The sequence below is a fragment of the Hetaerina americana genome, unplaced genomic scaffold (genome assembly GCF_022747635.1).
Source record: "Hetaerina americana unplaced genomic scaffold, ioHetAmer1.1.p SCAF_23, whole genome shotgun sequence".
NCBI classification, from domain to species: domain Eukaryota; kingdom Metazoa; phylum Arthropoda; class Insecta; order Odonata; family Calopterygidae; genus Hetaerina; species Hetaerina americana.
Genome location: NW_027286797.1, coordinates 5059682 through 5082180, shown reverse-complemented (window position 1 = coordinate 5082180; position 22499 = coordinate 5059682). Strand labels below are relative to the sequence as shown.

Here is a 22499-nt window from a genome sequence, read left to right as displayed (position 1 = left end):
ATGCCTTTACTATTACTAATGCTATTTTTGTAAAGTTAAATATTTAAATTAAGTTGTAATCATTTCAAATTTTAGTTGTAAGGATTATGCACAGTCATCATCATAAACTCGTGATAATTTTTAAAAAGTTATTAATTATTATACAATATCTTTCAACTTATATAGTAATTCATTCAGCAAATTTCCACGTTTGAGTTGATCAATTTTTACTCAAAACTTGTTTACAGCGGTTTATACTGAATGATTGTGAACCAACATGGTTGACTATCCCATTCTTATAATTTTTTCTGCCACCAGTGTTAAGGGACTTTGAGGGAAATGGCTAAATATTAGCTTTTGCTTGGCTATTCAGATAGCCTAATCTAATTTGTATGTTAGCATAAATGGTTAAACAGATTTTACTGCATTAGATACAGCTTCATAGATAACATTCAACTCGTACACCTCCTCCCTAATGACATTATGGTATCCTTTGACGTATCGAAATTATTCCCCAGCGTCCATCCCTAAATTTATCGACCTTGATAACGTAGCCGACTGGCTAAGAAGCCAGCAGCTTACTCCTGTTGCTGTCGAGGAATACATCACCCTAACAAAAATTGCATGGATGCATCAAACATCCAGTTTAACAATGAATATTATAAACAAACACTAGGTACAGCGATGGGCAATCCCTTATCATGTTTTGTCGCCAACATTTTTCTCCTCTAATTTGAAAATAAATGTAGGAACACACTCAATTATTTCCCAAAACATGGGTCAGGTATATGGATGAAATATTTCCTATTTACAACATAATTAAGTGCGATATCCATAAATTCATCAAGAAACTTAATGACAGACACAATTCAATTTAAGTTACCCATGAAGTTGAACACGATCACGTACTTGCATTTCTCGACAAACTTGTCAGAAGAAATGACGACAGTCGAATTTGAAATTTTTAGGGAACAAACACGCACCGGAAACCATATAAAGGATGACTCACACCTCTCTTATCAAAAAAAGACAGCAGCCTTCAATTGTATAATAAACGCATGCTCAGTCCCTTTTACAAAACCACGACATGACAAAGAATTAAAACACCCAGCTGTAGTAAATGGATATAATTCCTCATATGATAGATAAACTAATCACCAACCATAAGAAAAAAATTGCAAGTAAATACACCCTTAAGAAAAAATTCTTTTCAATTCTGTTTGAGGCGAAACTTACTAGCTAATCCCAAAGACAAAGCGCCCTCCTTACAAAAATCCGGGATCTCTGAGGTGAAGTGTAGCACATTTCACCCGTCATACAGTGGACAGACTACAAAATAAATTGTAGAAATTAAAATGTAATGTCCCTAAAAAAACAAAATGTGTGTTGAGTCACTTGGTAGTATAATGAAGATTTTTCATAAATGTAACTATTAATTTTTTGTCGATGCTTCACTAGACTTCTGGGATATTAATTCATAAAAAATTAGATTAAATTATGTACAAATAGTATTTTATCAATTATTGTACTCATGTGAAATTTCCCTGCCCGCTCACATTCATTGTTGTTTCCATCCTGGTCCATGAAAAATAATTGATTGTAGTTCCATCAAATTTATGTGGCTGGAAATCCTTCATGGCTTGCCCGAAAACCCCTGTGAGTTCCACTTTAATTATGTAAAAATGGAGAATAATATTATTGCCCTTGCTTATGTCGTTATGTTTGTGGCTTCTGACAATGTGAAGAAATGCTATAGAAGGGCCACGCGGCATATTTCATTGGAAAAAGGTGTTAGATTCCTAATGCCACCTAAGTTCATAACTTATGAGATACATCTCTAAATTCAAAGTTGAAATTTGGTGGAATCCATAATCTATAATTTTTTTTCGATTTCAATTCTTCGATTTCAGTTCTTTGAAGTAGAAACAAAAACTAGCATGAAGTTTTACTCTTACAAAATAAATTGTGCTAGTATTATCTCAAAAGCCTTTTGTCATGCCTCTCAATAATATGAGAAACTAAAAAAAACTGTCCAATAAAGATATGATCACACATTTTTCTTTGCATAAATAACTGTGCAAAATTTTAATTTTTGTTATACTGTTAGCTTAATTTTTAATGAATTTGTGATTCAAGTTTCATTTATTTGACTCGAGTATTGATTGCATCAGTGAAAGCTGTTGCAGCTTTAACCATGTCAGTTTGTCTGCCTAAATTGTCGAGAATTGTATGACTCTTGCTTGAATGGATTGAAAGTGTTTTCTCCTATCATCCTAGATCCTGCATTCCGCCCAGTACTCATCATGGGGCCCCTCTCAGAATGTATTGTGGAACGCCTTCTAGGAGACTTCCCGGGAGTATTTTCTCGTTGTGAGCCAGAGATTTTGCCTCCGCATGTGTCTGTCAGCACAGTTGAAATTGGAATGGCGGAGGGCTTATTTGTTGATTATCGCCGTAGAGGTCCATCTCACCTCGAAGTGACAACCGTATCAGCTGTTAAAGAAATCTGTGATAAGGTATGCACTGTAATTAGTTTTGATAAGTTCTAAACCAGCATTTTCTTCCTTTTGACTTATAATGGATTTTATAACATAATCAGTCTTGGAAATCTCTCAGTTTTGGAATGGTCACCACTGAGGTTAAATCTTGAAGCATGCATGTTATGGTTAAAGTTAATGTTGATTTATTCCATCTGTAGTATTCAGTAAATAACCTAATCAGAATTAAGGAAAACTTTGTTAAAAAGACCCTATCTCATAACTACAGGCTTGATTTTTAATGTTCTCTAAAGAAAAACCTGGACTGAATGTGTGTTATTCAAGAAAAAGTGCTATCAGTGGCATTGAGTAATGATTGGAATACAGTGACACTTGACATTTGTATCCTGTAATTTACACATCCCCTTAATTTATTAAGTCTTCCTAATGTAATTATTTTTAAATGCATGAATTTTTTTAATAACCCACGATTTGTAACAGTTGATTAGAAGTAAGATGGCAGCAGGCACCCTTTATCCATGGTAACTGGTGAACATAATTGTGATCATATGAGTCATACTTAAGCTTAAATATAAAATACAAATGAAAGTCATTATGGATGTGTCAAAGCAAGAATAATTCCTTTGATGGCAGGGCATTACATCACTAGCATTGCCAAAAAATAAGCATGCCAAACATTTTAATTAGTGCAGTTTCATTTGTTTTCAAATGAAACAGTTTCATAGAATGGTACATGCATGCATAACATTAGTCAGAGATCTTAAAGCTACTTATTTGTATGTCTTTTGGGTAACTCCAGCCATTACTTTGCTGTCATAAAGGCATGCATTGCTGTTAACTTCTGTGTTAATACTTTTGAGATTTTCTTCCTCTTTTGTTTTCTCTTATGAAAGTAATCATAAATGCAGTTGTCAACCAGAAGTCAGTTTGTAAAATGATGGTCGAGTTCACCCAATCCTAAGCCCAAAGGCGTGTTTATTGACACAGGTAGGAGGGCCCGATCCCTTCCCTGTGCTGCCTTTGGTGGCACAGGAAGTTCTGATACCCAAAAAATTACCCAGCTCAGGTGAAGCTGAGGATGCTTGGGAATCAAACCTGGGGCCTCCAGTCAGTAGTCCAATGCTCCACCCACTGGACTAACACAACCCATGTTTTCTTTCATATCAAAAAATATTGCTATTCATGTTGTGATTTCAGTAAAGTCATTTTTTTTTCACTAAATATAAAATTAAATATGGGAAAATGTATTTAATTTTTACAATGCAAGCAAACATCATTGTTATTAGATGGTGAAGCAGTTAAACACTTTGCAAAGAGTTGACTCTTTTATCAGTTCTCATGTTTCCCTGGCTAAAGGACTCGATGTACCCGGTGAATCCAAAAGTGTAGATCCTGAAGAGGTCGCCACTGTCTCCCGAAGACATTTGTAATATGGATGAGATGGACCTTTTTTTCAATGCACTTTCTCACTAGACCCCAGACCTCAAAGGGGAACCTTGGCATGGCAGAAATCATGGCTAGGCTCAGCTCACTGTATTATTAGTGCTATTAGGGGTAATTCAGGTAGAGGTTTAGGTTCTGAAGCCATTTTGTTGTGAAATCAAAAATCCTAAATTCTTCTAAAAACATTAAGACCTTGCCTAAAACTTGTGCAATAATTGGAGGTAAACAGAAATTATTTTATCAGTGGGTTTGTGATCTAAATACCCAGTCAATTTCGGCATTATTCAATTCGTAATTTGACTGTCGTATCACGAAAGCTTCTGGAACTTATTTTTGATGCATAATAATTTATCTTGGAATAATTTCTACCTCTGGTGTCGTATGTGTAATAAACATTATTTTGCATCAAAATCAATAATGTCTATTGTGAACATAAAATAATGCATTAAAGATATTAAAGATACATGGCACATTTAATGCACTTAGTTTTCCAAATAATGAAAAAGCTCTTTGGAATTACGTTGCCAGGGAACAATCTGGGGAAAGTGTGAGAATTCTGATGTGAACACCAATGGGATAATGCAGTTCAATTTTGTTAAATCTTTCTTGCTATGCTGTGTGAGAATTCATATTTCTTGCATCCAGCTGTAAGCACGCATATTGTAGCTTCAAATCAGCCTTCAACCTGAGCTCGCTTGGTACTAAGCTTATGGCCTGTGAGATTCATACATTTAGGATAGGAAGTCCTGGTACTCTGAAAAATCAGCGTGCAGCTTCCATTTAGCTGGGTGCATCCAAAGGCATTGCCCAGATTTCAGCCTGGGCCTTCCAGTTAGTAGTAGACTGCTCTACCCACTGAGCTACCACCAGTCCTATAATGGCTCAGCAAGTATAAAAAGGAAGAGCATCCAAATAATGAGTAATTTCTCTTAGAAATGACGCAGGTGATAGATTTTTTTCTGAAAGTGTCAGCGACAGTTATATTCATGATGTTGTCAAATTGAGTGGTTGCTGCCGATTCATTCAGATAAAATGGAAAATGTGAAAAGGAAAATCTAAGCTTTAATAGAAATTAATAATCTCTCGGGCCTTTTAAGATGATAGCACTATGTTTCTGAAGTTTTGAATTTTTAAACAGTTGCATCATAAAATTATTTTTCTCAGCATTGCGTGGGTTAAAATGTACTACAGCTCCACTACATGTCATCATTTATATTTTCACATTTTCTTGGTCCAAGGATTTTTGATAGGAGGCGATTAAATTGAACAAATGTCGGTGAAGAAATTGATACATGTTTAGGGTGCTTTATTAAATAAAATGTCCCTCATTTATGTCGCTGTTTCATCATTTCGCCACTCTTTGTCTGCTCATGTTGACCTCTTCCATGGTTAGCCAGCCATCTCTATGTTGTTACGATTCCGTGCATTTCAGTACATTGTGAATTTTTGAGGGTTGGCTACTGAATGTTTGCAAGTCTTGTGATGGGAAAGGAGGAAATGTTGGAAATGGTGTAGGCATGCCAAAAGAAAAATACAATTCATTAATTACTAAATAACTAAATTAAAAACTAAAATCATTTGACGCTTTTGATCATCATTGTAGTCTCTGTTCACCTTTTGCAAGATCTAAGAAAACCTTAGGTTTATTTTTGTCCTGATTTCCTATTTCGAGTGAAGTAAGCCGCAAATTCTTCCCAGATGCAGTGGAGTATCTAGAGTAACAAAAAAAGATTCTTGTCACATTCAGATTCAGATCTCCATTACTCAGTCATCAACCACATGATGAAAGAATTGCTCACCTGTATTGCTTAACCTCTCTTCGATATTTTGGAAATATGAAATTACATTCCTTTGTTGCATGGTATTCCTCCGAGAAACTAACAAAAAATTGGGAAAAACCCAGGAATATCTCTCTCCTTTTTAAGTGAACACCTTTTTTTCAGGGTAATATTGCCTTCCCTTTGGGCATGCATTTTGTGTCACGGATATAGGTTCAAAGGAACTGTGGTAAAAACCATTTCAGATAATACTTGAGTGGAGTCACATGTTGGTATGCGCACTGATGCATAACTTTCACGGTTGAAGTCATTGTACTTCTCTGGTGTTCAAACTGGGATGCCTCAGTTTCCAGCCAATTCCATTGGCCAGCTCAGATATCACGGTGCCCTCTTAAACTGTGAATTTGGAATATGGTCACTTAAGAAACAGATTGATCCATAATTTAAGGACTTTAAAGGCACGTGATGTTCTGTTGAATTACCAATATGTTAATGCCAATGTTTTTTACTTTTGACAATAATGGAGAAACTTTAGGAAATGCTGCAACATTATCTTGGCAGAGCCAACTGCTTGTCTGTGAGTCACCTTCAGGGTCATTTTTGTGCTGGGAAATTCTTGTATTTGTGCACATCTCAGCAGTTGTCTACGTTCAAGTTTCTTTCCATGTGTATGCTTAAGCAATAGCTTGAATCTTATAGACAGTAGTACTGTACACCGATATGATTACTTCTTAACAATCTATGCGTAGTAATTCCTCAGATTTTCTTGTTCTTTTAGAGCTCTTGGCAATACAAAGAAGAAGTGGATGCCCGAGGAGCTTAACTTGCCAAAACACTCATCTTGAAATTAAGGGATCCAGGTTTACACCCCATTCAAAATGAATAATTTTGGCACTGCAAAATTCTCTCAGTTATATGAATATCAACTGGGAAATTATTGATAGTGATTATCACATACTTTGGGCAATATGCATAATTTTCATAGCGTGCATATTGTGATAATATTTTTCAACTATTTTTTTTGCCATTGATATTTGTATCCGTACTAATTACGTCCCATAATTGGCTAGGGAATACAGGTGCACTGTATGCACAACATCTTGCTATAGATGGAGAATGTAATCTAATAGTGCAATGCCTTAATAATTCTCTGTTTTCACTTTGTACCTACATAGTTTTGCCAGTACCACTTAATACAAGGGCTGTCCAGAAAGTAATGTTCGTCGTGCTATAAAAAATTAATTGGAATAGAAACAAGATTTATTATCTTCATCTCAAATTTACATATATCTAGTATTTTATACATTTTCGTCAAACAGATTTACATTTGCCCTATATCTGAACTAGTTTTCAAATTCCTATGGCATAAAATGCTGCAACCTGATGTCATATCCAACCTATGATGGCATCTTGAAGTTCCTTTTTGAGACAAGCAAAAAACATGTAGTAGCCTGACTTTTCAGTTGTGTTTCCAAGTAACAGTCGTAGAAATCTGTGGAACGATTTCTGAAATTGTAAAATTTTGGTTTTTGAAAACTTTTCGTCATTTTCTAGACCAGTTAATTGTTCACCGCAGATGGGTGACCACTTGTGTCATCATCATGGACATTTATGTACACTCTTAAGCAAATGACAGCACTGATGCACAACTCTTGCCACTCATCATGTTTGGTCCCGACAGATTTCTTAATTTCCCAATGGATTTTGGCAGGAATTTTAATTATATTGTTCATTTCGACTGGCTATAGTAAACAAATGACATGCAGCGTGACCTTTCAACCACTGCAGCTTGAGGCGTAATGACCTACTGTGTGTGTCAAGACAGCGACCATTTAGACTTACTTTTTAGACACCATCATCTGGTGACCTGGGATGAGCAAAAATTAGTGAGAGAGACATCAAGAGAAAACAATCATTCTTGTTAACAAACTATTTTATGTTGAAATGTAAATCTGAGCATCTGAAATGTAAATCTGGAAACATCATTATATCCAATTGTTGCTTTAATTCTCTTCATACAACACCTTTTGGTGGCAGACTATGCAGCAGGGGTTTCATTCGGAAGGAGGCTGTAGTGCAGTCCTGCTTCAGGACTCCAATCAAAGTTTATCAGCCATCAGAACATTTAAAATCCCAATTTTTTATCTGTCATTGGTTTATTAGACTTTTAGCCTAATTATAGGTGTACTTATGCTGCTGTTAGAGCTGCTATGAAACATCTAATCCAGCTATTGAAAACCATGTACACTGGGAAATCAAAAATGGGCGTGGTTAGAGAGTGGAAAATATGTGTCCATATAATTGCTCACAGGTTGTGTATTACTTATGGAAAATGATTTATTAATTATAGCAATTATTTACAGTATCAGGTAGTGCAATTAAATGCTTTTTATGGAGTTCTTGCCAATGATTGCTTTTTTGTTGCTTCATGCCTTCCATGTCTCCCCATGTCATGATCGCTATGCTTTTATCTTCCTCTTGTGCCATGGCTCTCATCACTTGAATCCCAAAGAGAGAACCATGTACCCTAGAATGTCATTATAATTTTCTTCTATAACAAATTGAGTGTTTACTTAACTTTCTTTGCGACCGAAAAACAAAAGCGAGAGTAGAATAGAAATTAATGATAGCAGCTTCATATCTGCATGCATGATGTGTGAGATATTTGTGTCTGCTTGCGCAAGGATGATTTCCACTTGCCCGCCTTTAAACGGGCGATGCTCCCTGTTTGAATTTCCACTGAGGTGTGCCAATTGCCCTCAGTCCTCTGAATTTCTCTTTTGTTTCCTCTCACAGAATAGCCACTGTGTTTTGGATGTCAGTGTGAGCTCTGTGGAGCGCCTCCACAGGCATCGCATCTATCCGATTGTCCTGCTGGTGAAGTTTAAATCCACCAAGCAAATTAGAGAGGTCAAGGACACTCGCTGCTTCCCGACTGAAAAGGTGTCTGCCAAAGCAGCGAAGGAAATGTATGAACATTCACTCAAGCTAGAAACTGAGTATAAGCACCTTATATCAGGTATGCATGCTTATTTAAAGCTAAGACTGACCTGAATGAATCGGCTCTTTCCAATACTGCCACTAATGCATGGTTTAAACTGATTCACTCTGGGGAAAAAAACTGACCTGTTTATCATAGTTATGATAAATGGAGAGAACAAAGTGCATAAAAATGGGTATTTAGTTTAAAGGAAGGCTTATGTTTTGGCTACAAAAAATAAGGCTTTTGGGTGATTTTCCAAGATTATTCGGGTCTCCCACCGGGTCCACATTCGTAGGTTTGCCGACGTTTCGATGGCCGAGTCGTCCATCGTCTTCAGGGCATGTCGTTACTCAGGTATTTGGCCGCCTTATATAGTTTGGTCAGGAGGTCAGGTCACGTCTGATTGGTCGGACGCTTTCCGCCTCTTGTTTTCCTTGATGTTCCTCAAAATGGGTTTCCACGCGTTACTGAGGCATTAACCGCGTTAACGCATTGCTCTCGGTTAATGCGTTACTAACGCATTAACCGAGACAGCGGATACTCCCTCAGTAACGCGTGGAAACCCATTTTGAGGAACATCAAGGAAAACAAGAGGCGGAAAGCGTCCGACCAATCAGACGTGACCTGACCTCCTGACCAAACTATATAAGGCGGCCAAATACCTGAGTAACGACATGCCCTGAAGACGATGGACGACTCGGCCATCGAAACGTCGGCAAACCTACGAACGTGGACCCGGTGGGAGACCCGAATAATCTTGGAAAACATTATTCGCCGGGAAAATACCAGATCATTCTTTTGGGTGATTTGTGTCTCTGCATAACATTGTCACTTGCTTGAAACAGAATCAGAGGTCTCATGCTGGGTCACACTCCATTTGGACCCTCCACTCTGTGTATCAGATAAGCAATGAGCCATACTCTTTGCAGCAAAGGTTAAGCATTTTAGTTTTAACCACGGGCCATTAAATTAAGATAGTCTTCACATTGGTGTAAGTGCATGCCTTCAAAAGCAAAATGACATGTGAATAGTGTGTGGATAACCCACAAATCATTTTGACTTTATGTGAGGGAACTCCAAGGAAAGCATGGAACTGTTTATTCCTTAAAAGGGAAAAATCAGTGAAAATGTCATGCCTTCTCCCAAATTTCTTAAATTCTGTAACTGGTACTCTTCAGGTGCTGTATGCCAATGATAGTAACGTTTTGGTGTCTGCTACTTCCATTGGCAACCTAATTTGAAGGTTGACTAATGCCTCTATTCTTAAGCATGAATGGTGTAATCTAAATTCCCTTAGTTTGTATGTAAATAAATCAAATATGATTTATTTAACTAACGAAAGTAAGCATCAAATAAAGATCAGGATTCTTCTTGTACGGAAATTGATATTGCCCTCTTCTACAAAGTTCCTTTGCTTTCAAGGGCCCCAAAAATAGCTTGGCAGATGAGTTTATTTTGAAACCTCACACTCATACATGCCAATCCACACTCAATCCGTGGTGTTAGGATACATCAGGAGTTTCAGAAGAGCGTTGGCAATAGTTTGGATCTATATAGAACTTAAACAGCACTTGATATCCTCTCTGTATTTGGTCAAGTGATTATAAGCTCCACTCTGTTAGCTTGGCCTGTTTTCAAAGGCTTTCATCTCCGGCCTCAGAAGTCTAGCTTCTACAGCTATGAAGTTTCAACTCAGATTTGAGAGGGACTCCATTAAAATGATGTGGAAAATAGAGAAACAATTTTGGGATCAGAAGTTGAAGTTAAACACATTTTTAATGATACCTATCAAATAAAAACATTTTCAGAACTTATAGAGTGGAAGCTTGCTTAGCAAGCACCTCACACAGGGAGTAATTTGCATAACAAGCCAAAGTATTGGTCCTGAATACCACTCGCTTAACGAGCGACTTTTTGCATGGCAAGTGACAAGGAGAGGGTGATTCCCAGATTAATTGCAGGCCTGCTACTGTAGTTTGTCGCAAGCACTCCTTCCCCTAGCGTCTTAGCTGTCTCTAATGATTATACATTTTTCCAAACTTGTTCAAACATTCTATTAGTGATTTTTTTGTGCAGAGTTTAATAATGTATAGTTTTAAAATTTACCCCATAGAAAAATCCTTTAAAGAAAGGCATAAGAGAAAAAAAATAGCAGTAGAAATGAAAATTAAAATCATTGAAAATCAGGAACAAGGTGTAAGTATGGATGATCTAGTATGCACATCAACAATTGGCCTATTCTTCAAGAGCATGAGTGAGACTAAGGAGATAGATACTTCACATTGAGTGACAAGAGTATCTACAAAATGAAAATTCGCGACAACGTGGAAAGATTGCTTCTCAAATGCATAAATGAAAAGCATTTGCAATGTGACATAATTTACGAGAATATTAGAATATTATTTGTGAGAAGAGGAGAGTGATTTTTGCCGACCTTGTTAATAAGATGTCGGGATCATTAAGAGCCATAAAAGAAAGTGTTAATGTCCATGGTGTGAGAAGTAAATGAGAAGAATCATCATTCATGGCACTGTGAGGCTTGGTCAAGCAGCAGCAAGCACTGAGTCAAAGGCAGCGTAGAACTTCAGTGGTTACTTCAAAAAGCTCATAGACTCTGAATGTTACTTGCCACAGTATGTTTTTAATTGTGATGAGATGGGTCTCTTCAGGAAAAGATGTCAAAGCGAGCCTATATTTTTGCACATAACAGTAGAAGAGAATGCATTGCCTGACCAAAAGGTAGTGAAAGGCCATCTCAAGCTGCTGCTTGGCACAATGCGAGCAGCAAATTGGAAATCAAACCCCTGCTTGTTTACCATTCAGAAACTTCTTGAGCCTTCAAGGAGTGTCCAGTCTGAAACGGCAAGCAAAATTAGATATGGAGGTCACGGGAAACTTTTGCATCATACCATGCATACGAGGCATCGCCCTGAAAAGCCATTGGTGATGCAAGCCATAAATATATTTAACAATCATTCTGAGTCATAGTTTTACCAATTTATGAAGAGTTGGCAAAAACAAATGTCTCTGGACAGATTTTTAGTAAAAAGGAATTAGGGATATATCATAAGTAATTTTCAATTTATTTTGATTCTTTTCCGCTTTTGCCAATTGAGTTCACATTTTCGGTTTCTTCATTCTGCAATAGAAGAAGAGGTGAACATGATCCACAATCCCAAACAATATATGCATGATTTTCTTTGAACAATCCATGCTCGTAATTTATTTTTTTGGCATGGAATGCATTATCGTATTTTACATTAATTTATTTGCAAAAACTTTTCTTGTAAAATGATTGTTTTGCTTTATGAAAAAGATAAGGGAATGGATGATGCTCATATTATGAGGTTCCACTGTACCTTTGCATCGTCTTGTACATACTAAATTCACTAATATACAGAGCCAGTCTTTCCAATCCTGTTAGCCTTCTATTGAGGTTTCTACTGTCAATATGCTTGAAAACTCATATAAGTACTTATATTAATGGGTTTAAAAGTGAGGTACTCTGTTTAACTGCATTCAATTAATGTAAATTCTAAACAGAAGTATCTGGTTATCCGTGTGAAAATATTGGCAGGTAAATTATTAGTATTAAGTTGGGAAAAACTTCAGGGCAGTCTCATTTGAAAGTTTTCTGGTATTTATGTATATTGGATCTCTTAAATGCCTTCATGTTATTCTTTCCACAGCTGTAATCCCAGGAGGTGCAAATGTGGTATACATGTGTACACAGATAAAATGTTCGGTGGATCTGGAACAAAATAAAACCTTATGGGTGCCTTGTCCTAGCTCTGGAGGGTTAGGAGGAAACCCCATGTGACACTGGGCCTCATTACCAGGTTGCCCCACCTTTCCAAATGCAAGACAGCCTCCCTCCCTGGCCCTCTTCTCTTCGCAATCAACCCTGCATTGGTGCTCATTGTGATCCCGTTGGTTTTTTACCTGCAGGGATTGTATTGGATGGTACACCAGCTCCCCTGCCCACAGTATCGGTAAACTGCTGTGAGGATTTGTTTGTGGTGCTTGAAACAACAAATCATTAAGATCATTCAAATCCATATCTTTGTCAAACAAAATGGCTTCCATAATTTTAGAGTCTGAATCATTTTGCGCATTCACACTCTCTCCTTTGTAAGTGTGTGTATGTATATGTATATTGAAATGAAAAACTGCCAAATGGCCCAAACGTATTCATAGAGATGTAGGGAAAAGGGATAAAAACATTTGTAGACGATGAACACAAACTTGATGTTGAAGGTAGACACACACACATGTATTCACACAAACACACATATATACTCACTCATAGACACACACAACACACACATTTATGCCATATACATATATATGCACATGTATGTATGTATTATATTGGTGAAAATATTCAAATGTCATGGAGTGAAATTTCATGAGTGTACCAGTTAAATGCCGTGCATGTGCACCAGAAGTAGTCTGGTCACCTTTGTCCAATTGTTTTTTAAATATTGGTTTTATGATGAGTAATTTCAAGAAGATGAGTTTGTAATGTTTGTTATTGGCATATTCTTCATTTAGCTATGTCCTCTGGGTTTTGCAGTCATAATTTCTTTGAAAAAATTGCTATTTGTTGTAATCTTTATTACAGTATGTTGCTGTAAACATTATTTCCTACTATTTATAAAATTGTTTCTACTGTCCTGGATATGTGCATTGCCTGATGATGATAAGAGTTGCCCTAGAACATAGGGAATCATGTTAGTAGCATTGAATATTACTGACCGAGAAGTGACTCTTTTTAAATTATCATAAATGCTCTTTTGTGTGCATAGCTTTTTAAATATATAATTTACTGCATATTTGTGCTCTATTGTTACTGTTTTGAATATTGGAAATTATAAAACACTGAGCACCTTAGATTTTGGATTCATGAGTGATATTGTTTCTGTAATGTGAGCAGCTAAAAGCACTGTGCACCGCAATATTTTCATGAACTATGTTGTTTCTGTTTTTAATGTGCCTTTTTTCCATGTTGGAACCAAATTGTTTTGATTTTTGGAGCTATTTGCATTTTTGGGCCAGATTGTTTCTGTTTTAGGTGTCAGAAAGACTAAAATTTTATGCGCATTAATTTTATGTTGATAGTTAATTGGGTTTTATTTAATATAGAAACTTGATGATTTATTGTCATTCTAGTTTCATGCATGTTTATGTTCTGGCAGCTCTTCAGTTTGTTATTTTTTTAGCCATATCTTTATGGATAAGTATATCTTGTATATAGTGTGTATGAAGAATACCATTGTAAAATATGTAAATCAAAACGTTAGGAAATGAACTCACATTGTTAAGTGTACATAGGTCTTTCCTGGTTAACATGATGGAGCCATGACTAAAAAAAAGATCATTTTGTAATAAACATTTGATATATGCACCAAAGGAATTTTAATTGCATGCACAGCATGGGTTACAGGAATTCATGAACATTAATGTGACACATTAAAAGCATATAAAGGTATCTTAACTTTTGCACGTTTATCAGTGATATTTTTACCCTAAGCAGAAGGCATCCTGCCTTAAAAATTGTTTACGAGGTATTTTTTTACTTGTTTGTTTGGGTAGATGTGGTTAAATTGTTTGTAAATGCAAGAGATCATGTATACCTTTAAAAATCATATTTTTTGCTTTAACCTCCAGATCAACCTTGACAGTCATATCTAAATTTCCGAAGCCATAAAGTCCAACCTTAAATGTATCTGTGTTGATAATACGTTAATTGATTAAAATTCACGGTGGCTATGTCCCTGAGAATTCATGCCCCTCTGCCACCGTTTCAAAGGCCGAAGGTGCTTTTGAAGATGAGGTGAGGTGATGCTTGAGCAATCTGAAAGGGCTCTAATTTTTCCCTGCGATACGTAGAATGGATATAAAATCAAATATTCAGTCTGTTTTCTAAAATTGTAATATCTCTCGTGACTTTTAAGTTTTTTTTTAAATTAATGGATAGTTGATGCGCATAAATGGTATGTGTGAATGATTTAGTGCATTGGAGATTTAACTAATCATTAAGGCCCGGATATAAACTAATTTTAAATTGCTTCGCCTGAGAGCAATAATGTCTGTCAATGGTGTTTGAGTTGCTACTTTTTTATCTCATTCCTTATGTGAAATGATAGTTGCACTGGAGAATAAATAAGGGGTACATTAAAAAAGGACTTGAGCCCATTTTCTTAAAAGACTTTTCAACCATTATTCCCTGTCCAGCCAAGGTAATCCAATGAGTGATGGCCTCATCAGCTAATCTGGCCATAGCCTCCTCCTTTAGGCCTGTATTTTGCATTGTCAAGTAATTCAATTTCTATGTTCTGTTGACAGTACGATACAATGTTGGCTCTCGGTGAACCTTAGATGTCCACGCTCTAGCATAATGGATAGGTTGAGAGTATGTCAGAGCAAAGTGGGTGCTTGTTGTGCACAATTGCTTTTAATGGTGGAAATCATTGTCATGATTTATTCTCTCAGTTTATGTGTAGGCCTTGATGGGGAGTCATCGTCCCCGATGCACTTGGCCATCTTGTGCACTCTTGGCCAGTGCACGGGTGGCCCAATCAATTCACCACTCTCGTCATAGGCATGAGAATATGGGCACACTCCATCATGACGTTATCAAAATTTGAATGTTTATCTAGTCTTATAATCCGAGTCCTGGCTGGTACAGAGGCTGTGATTTTCACAATTACTACTTTCTTACATTAATATGAAGTAACCTATTATTATGCATAGTGAGTAAACTTTTTCTTCCGACACGGAAATCCTCATCATCTCAAAGTTATTGGTCATTCCTTTGCTATTGTCTATGAGTATTCACTATATGTGAATTAGAGTGCAGTTATAGCTTGCATATGTTTTCCATTAGTGTTCAAATCTGTGAAAAGCATTTACTTAATCTACTTATGGTCTCATGGTTTCCATTGCTCCATCCTTGAAGCCCAGGTCTATGCAAGAATGTTGAGTTTTTCATTTACTTAATAGTCATGATTAATCATGATATCATCAATTATCAGGAATCCTTTTTCCCTGTTTCAGTTTATTTAATGAAAGAGTCTAAATTATCACAGATATCACTTCAAATCATCCCATTTCTCTGACAAAAATCATTTTTGACGTGAAATTAATTCACCACCTTAAGATATACATTGTTGATCAATGCCAGGAAAGTCAAATTATCGCAAATGTTTTATCACAGATTCACAGTTTTAGTAATTTCATCCAGTCAAGGCAAGTAGATGCCATGAAGTGCAAATAGAACTGGTTATTTCATGCCATTATTTTAGGAAAAAACTGCTATTTTGTGAAACATTTCTGCTTGCTGAGGCTCCAAACTTGTAGTCAATGACTTCTGTCTCCTCTTCTGAAGATAAGTTGCTCATTCTGAGACGTGATTAAAAAAGCACGTCCCTATATTTCCAATGCTTCTCCTGAGACTAATATTTTTCAGCAAAGATGAGGTATATAGATCAAGCTAGTATAAGCTCTGACGTGCTCATTCTGCCTTTCAGTTTTAGCTGCATTGATGTGTATAGTTATGTGATTCATGAGTTCATGAATTTTGTTCTATTGGAAATAATTCCTTGTGATATAATTGCTCTCCTCAATGTGTTATTGAATTTGAATTTATTTCTTGCAAAATCATGTTAACCAGAGGCTGTCAGTGTGTCTGAATGAATAACAGTCACGGTAAGGCTAGATAGCCAAGCTGCCTCCAAATATGTGAACTGTGTGTATTGGATAAAATATTGACTTAAAAATTCAATATTTAATGATTAAAAAGTGTGACCTCTAAATAAAATTTTCATTATAGCTATTCCATTAGTTGGTATATAGAAAAATTGAAAAGATTGGCTTAAATTGAAGTTTATCTGAGATTTTTATGCTAAGTGAAGCTATTGTATATTACCAAACATATTTATTGTTGTGTAAAAGCTATTTGGTTTAGAGTTGGATGAAGATAATTTAGCGTTATGATATGCAATAACAAATATGCAATAAGAGTGTAAGCATTTTATAATTGATGGCTGGAGATTTTTAGCCTTAGGCTGTAGATGAAAAACAACTGAAGCAATATTTTGTTGAGGTGATTTTACGTAAACCTGTTGGCAAGCCTTGTAGGTCTCCATATATCAAGCATGCGAATGATTACATATTACATATTTTTTGGTTTCTCCATTACATGCAGATTGTTGAACCAATTCGGGAATAGTGTTTTATTAGTAGAAGATAAAAAAACATGTGAACTGTTTATTTTGATATACACTTTTTCATAAATCACGGATTGAAATATTTTGTGGATTCAAAGTTTTTAAAATACACGATGTAATTCCATGGATTTCAGTGGTCATTTTAGGGAACTAGCATGAAATCAAGCTATCATTTTCAATTTTAAATGCTCATTAGTTAGTTACTTTCCTTATTCCTTTATTTATTCTAATAAGTAGTGGAAAGAATGTCAGTGGTGAGGAAATTTTGTTAATTATATTAATTGTTACTTTAGATTTTATAAAATTGTGGTCAATCTTTAGCTGAATAAATATACCTTTGAGTGACCTTGTTACTCCAGGATAGAAATTTTCTTTACTCAAAAAGCAGGTATGCATGTCCTCCTAAATACAAAGTTAAGAGTCAATTGTATAATATATTGTGCCTGAAGGTGGAGATGAACCGAAAGGGAATGTATCATTTATAACAAATTTCAAATGAATGGTTACCTAAAGAATGTTACTGGGTATTTAGGGTAATTATAAGGTGAATTAAAAGTCTTCTTAAGATGTTTCAGTCTTGTGAAAAAATTGACCTCCCTCAATTGAATTACAGTAGACTCTAGACTCACCTGAAAGGGAAGATGAAATCCCGGATGGTAAAATTCTGCTAAATAGACTGTCTTGTACATACATTCGTAATCTTAATGCAAGTTCCTTCCAAGGCTATCAGGCCAAGTCGAAAGGCCTGATGTGAATATGCATAAAATGTTAAAGAAATTAAACCTATTAATTCACTACTAGCAATAGTGTGTGTGTGTGGCCTACATCATGAAAAATCTTTAATTGTTTTACATATCCGTGTAAGTGATTAATACATTTTGGCTTAAACGTTTTCAAACTAAAAGTCAAGTCTCGTATTTGAGTGCAATCATCTTTTAATACATTGGATTTCAGTGATCCTTTCTGACTGCTTACCAGCCATCTAATAGATAAACTACAGTTGTCAGCCAAAAAGTCAAATTGATAGGTGCAGGTACGGCTCACTCAACACTAAGCCCGATGGCATGTGAAATTCACGTATGAAATGGGTCGGGGGTTAGTTCCTTCGCCAATGCCACCTGTGGTTTCCCAGGAAGATCTGGTGCTTGATAAATCATACAGCTGGGGTTAAGCTGAGGATGCCCAGAGACATCCCCACGAATTGAACCCCCAGCCCTCCAGTCAGTAGCCCATCACCCTAGCCACTGTACTTTCATGTCCCCATCCATTTAAGAGATTATATGTATCTATATTGAAAGGGCCTAAAATGTGATGTACAGGCATACTTCACTTCGCAAGAGTTTGTTTTCTGGAAAGCATGTCATTAGCTGAATGGTCCTAAAGGAGTGGTCATTATTCCTCTGATAAAATGATTGACATTTTCCTTGAAAATTTCTGTGCACTGATATGAATTTTGATTTAGAAATTTCATGACCACTCTTCTCATCAGTTAGGGCTTAAGAACCCTTACAGAATCAATTTAGATTGTTTTTTAACCAAAAGACAATATTTATTTGTTAATTCTTTGGCAGAATGTTATAGAGTGATCCTTGAGACAACATAGTTTTTTGCCTTGGAAATAGATGGCATGACATTAGGTACTAGAGTTAGAAGCTTTCAATAGTAAAGCAAGGTGCTACAGTATATGAATGTATGAAAATTTAAAATATTTTGTATTTGCCATTATTCCTTATGACTTGCGTTGATTACTAAATTGATAATAAAAATTAAAAAATTGCCTCTCTGCTTTGTATGAGTGAGATCTCACTACCACCATGTGTATAGTGTTATCATAAGGAGTGATGTGAGGGGAAAAATTGCTCTTCCATCTCCCCAATGCTCAACCTATTTGTACTGCCTATTGCTGGGTCTCCCACATCAATCGACCTTGGGTGAACTAAATTGAGGATATTAGTTCTAATCTCTCCTTAGCCTCAAGAGTAGAAACTGGTATAGTATAATGATCTATTGACATATTTATGTGCTGATGCTGCTATTCAGAAAATATTGGAAGAGCAATGTTCACCATTTAATGTTATTACCTGCTCAATAAATAGTTCATTTTTATTTATGTAATAGTTGGTTTGTCTGAAAAATATCCAAGGGTCATACCATAAAAAATATATGATCACTTGCAATTTTTTATTACATTATGATGAAATAGCTTTTTTAATTTTTCATTTTACCGTAGCATGTTATGTCATCAAATAAATGCTGAAAGTTATTTTGAATTTCTGAATAGTGAAGTTACAAAGTGACGCATGGCTTTATAATACACATCACATACTGGGTAGATGAATTTCAAAGTAACTTGAGAACTTCACCTTTGGATTAAACTGTCAATATCATGTGGTTTCTCCTCATTATCTTACAAAGGCCACCTACTTCATTCCAAAATTATTGTAGCACTATGTATGAGATATGCATAAAGTGGATGCTGTTCCTTCCAAATTGAATATCTGTCATCTACAGGAGGGATGAGAATGCATGGTATGATTGGCTTCAGTGCATAATTTTTCAGGGACTGCACACACCAAAAATGGTCATAGTCTATGTAATGTTTCTATGCATGGCACAAGTAACAGAAATGCATCTTTATTACATCGGGTATGTGGAAGTGTATAGGTCTGATTAACTTAGCACTGTATTTCGTGGAAGTTGCTCTTTCAGTTTAAAAATTATTTTCATGGTATTGCCAGATAAAGTTTTTATGGGGCATCTGGTTAATCAAGAGTCTACTGTAATCAATCAATTGATTAAAGAGCCTGTTGCTACTGATGCTATAATTGGTCAATTTAGTTATTTGGTGTTAAATAATGACAGATGAATCATTACTATGTCTCCAAAACTATCATGGTAACCACATTTTAGTAAATAAAAAAGATGAAACTGTATATCTTTCACAGGCATTTATACATCTCACAAAAGTTCAATCTGTGTTCAAAGAGAACTTCAAAACTATTAGCATGAGAAATTTATGAAGTCATACCTTATATTACCTTCTTGTAAAGGGTTACTATCTTTGGTAATTATTCACCGAGACCATTACTGTGTTCAGACAAATTACTCGTTGAAAGAATGAGTGCCCTACTATATGTACCATATTAATAGGTGACTTAAAGAAATTGAGTCGGCAGCCCATAAAAATGAGCCTCCTTAGTAAATACATTCCATTTTTGCCATAGTTCTTTATTGTTGCTCTTAATCTGCCTAATACAATGTTGAATGCTTACAATAATTATGAATTATAAAGGTTAATGGTAACTTACTCTGCTACAGATATTGAGTTTACCTTAATCAGTACTTTGTGTTGTGATATCTGTGGCTTCTACTGTAAGAAATGAATGATTAAACACCCTCCAGCAGTTCTTGTCTGGAATACTTATTGGAATTATAAGGTTGTACCAAATCTGTCTTTTTTTGCTGTATCAATGCTTGATGACTTTTGTAGTGACTATTGCTACTATTAAAGTGGATTGAACATTTGTCCCTTTTATGGCTCAATATAAATTTCATATTTTACTGTTTGACTTAGAATTGCAGGTAGGAGAAATGATTTCTGTTTTATTTCTGAACAAATTTGATGTTCATACAATGTGATCTCACCAACCATCCGAGGGTACTAACATTCTCCATCAGTTCATTCTCTTCTATGTTTTATTTTGGATGTGTGATGGTCCTATAGTTGAATGTGGCCAAGAGCACAAATATTAATGTAAATATGTACTTAATACGATTAAAGGAATACATTCTTAGACTTCATAGTATTCAGTAGTTGTTTATTATTTTGAGAATTTATTTTTCCTACCTATTATAGAACACTAAGGAAATAATTTTTGCTAACTTAGTTGCCGCTTTGCATAATGTTCATATCTTTCTCTCTGTACGCACACAAGATAGTTTACTACTTATGGAGTAAAAGAGATGTCTGAGAAGTTTGTCCGTGCTGTTAAAATAATAGAAAAGAAGAAGGCATATAATGGAGTAGTTGTTTAAATAGGAATATTGATTTGTACAAAACCAGTTTTTTTCCCAAAAAAAATATTTAGTATTTTTTGCTAAGGTTCGACTCTTTTAGAAAAAATTGGTTCAGCTCAAATGCGCCAGTAGGTTTTCAATCATTTTTTCCCATTTTATTTTATGACATATTTTAATAACGGTTCTGGAAATTGATAGAAAGAAAACTCCTCCCTTTCAGTTGGAAACAAATGAATAGTGAAGCTCTTTTGGGAAAAAAATGAGCTAAAAATATAAATGGAATGATATGAACATGAATTACTTGAAAAACTGTGAAGATCAGTATTTTTAATGTTTAAATTTTCATTATTCTTCAACACAATGCTTAACAAGGTTGGTAAAAAAGTATCAGTAACAATTTTTTCTGACATATGGGTGAAGTGCTGAATTCAGGCCATCGGTTTGGTGTGCGCATGACCATGGATCAGATTGGCATTGATAAGATGGCAGTACACACCATTATCACTGAAAAGTTGGTGATGTGAAAGATCCACAATAAACTTATCCCAAAAGTCTTGATGGAGAACCAAGAGCAGGGTCGAGTGTCTGCTTTCAAAGACCTGCAATGGCATCATAACCACTCCCCAACCCCCATACAGTCCCGACTTCGAACCAGCAGACTATTTCCTATCCCCAAAAGTGAAATCCTGCCTTAAAGGACACCACCATGGGACCTTAAGTGTTTTCAAAGAAGCTTGCACGTGTACCCATAAAGACCTGGAATCCTTTGAGTTGTGGGAAAGCCGCTGGCAAAAGTTCGTCAGTGCTCCAGAGATGTACTTTGAAAAATTCTTAGGAATTGTAGAAATATCATAAATAAATATATTTTTCATAAACTTTTCCTGATTCCCTTTATACAAACCATGTATAACTTGGAGTATTTTTAAACTAAACCTACTTTATCAGGCATTCAGTGAGGAAAAAATATTGAGTTACTTTATTCCATGAAAGCTGTTGTTCGTGCGATCATAATAAGATATTAGAAATACAATGGGCTTTGCATTCATAAAGTAATTTGTTGATTTGAACCTTGATCATTTCATTAAAATTTTTTTATTAAAACTTAAAGAGTTTTCAGGTGGCTAAGAATGCTGGAATAACTTGAGTAGTTTAAAAATTACTGCAAAATAAAATTCATTTATGATTTTTCCATGGTCCTGTTGAAACATCATTTGACGGGTGATTGTCAGGTACATGGCCTTTCTTCTTAGTACTTCATATATCATAAAAAATAACCAAAATCAAATGGCCTCAACACTTTTACAAATTTAAAAATTATCCATGATAATATTTTAAAACGTAGGAGTTTTGTCAATCTATGAATGCTATTAATTTGGTTACATTGTTATTAAGTTGTCATGGCTTTATTCTGTAAATTTAATAGAGACTCCTCCCTCAATCAAGGTACTCATGCTAACATTTACTGATGCCATTCAAAGTAACTTTATGTTTGGTTGACAGAGTTCTAACTTGATCTTCATACCAATTATGTCAATATATGGAAAATGAATTCTGTGATACTTATTTGAAG

At 35.5% G+C, this 22499-nt stretch overlaps 1 protein-coding gene across 4 annotated transcripts in view; it reads left to right on the top strand.

The window, feature by feature from the left end:
• Positions 1 to 20701, top strand: part of Dlg5 (Discs large 5) — a 125686-nt gene extending 104985 nt beyond the window's left edge. For all 4 annotated transcript variants that reach the window (XM_071586502.1, XM_071586499.1, XM_071586500.1 and 1 more), the window contains exons 31-33: positions 2257 to 2495; positions 8495 to 8717; positions 12371 to 20701. In XM_071586502.1, the coding sequence (XP_071442603.1) occupies positions 2257 to 2495; positions 8495 to 8717; positions 12371 to 12501 (593 nt within the window). In that variant the 3' untranslated portion in view covers positions 12502 to 20701. The remainder of the gene's footprint in view (positions 1 to 2256; positions 2496 to 8494; positions 8718 to 12370) is intronic.
• The last annotated feature ends 1798 nt before the right edge of the window (positions 20702 to 22499 follow it).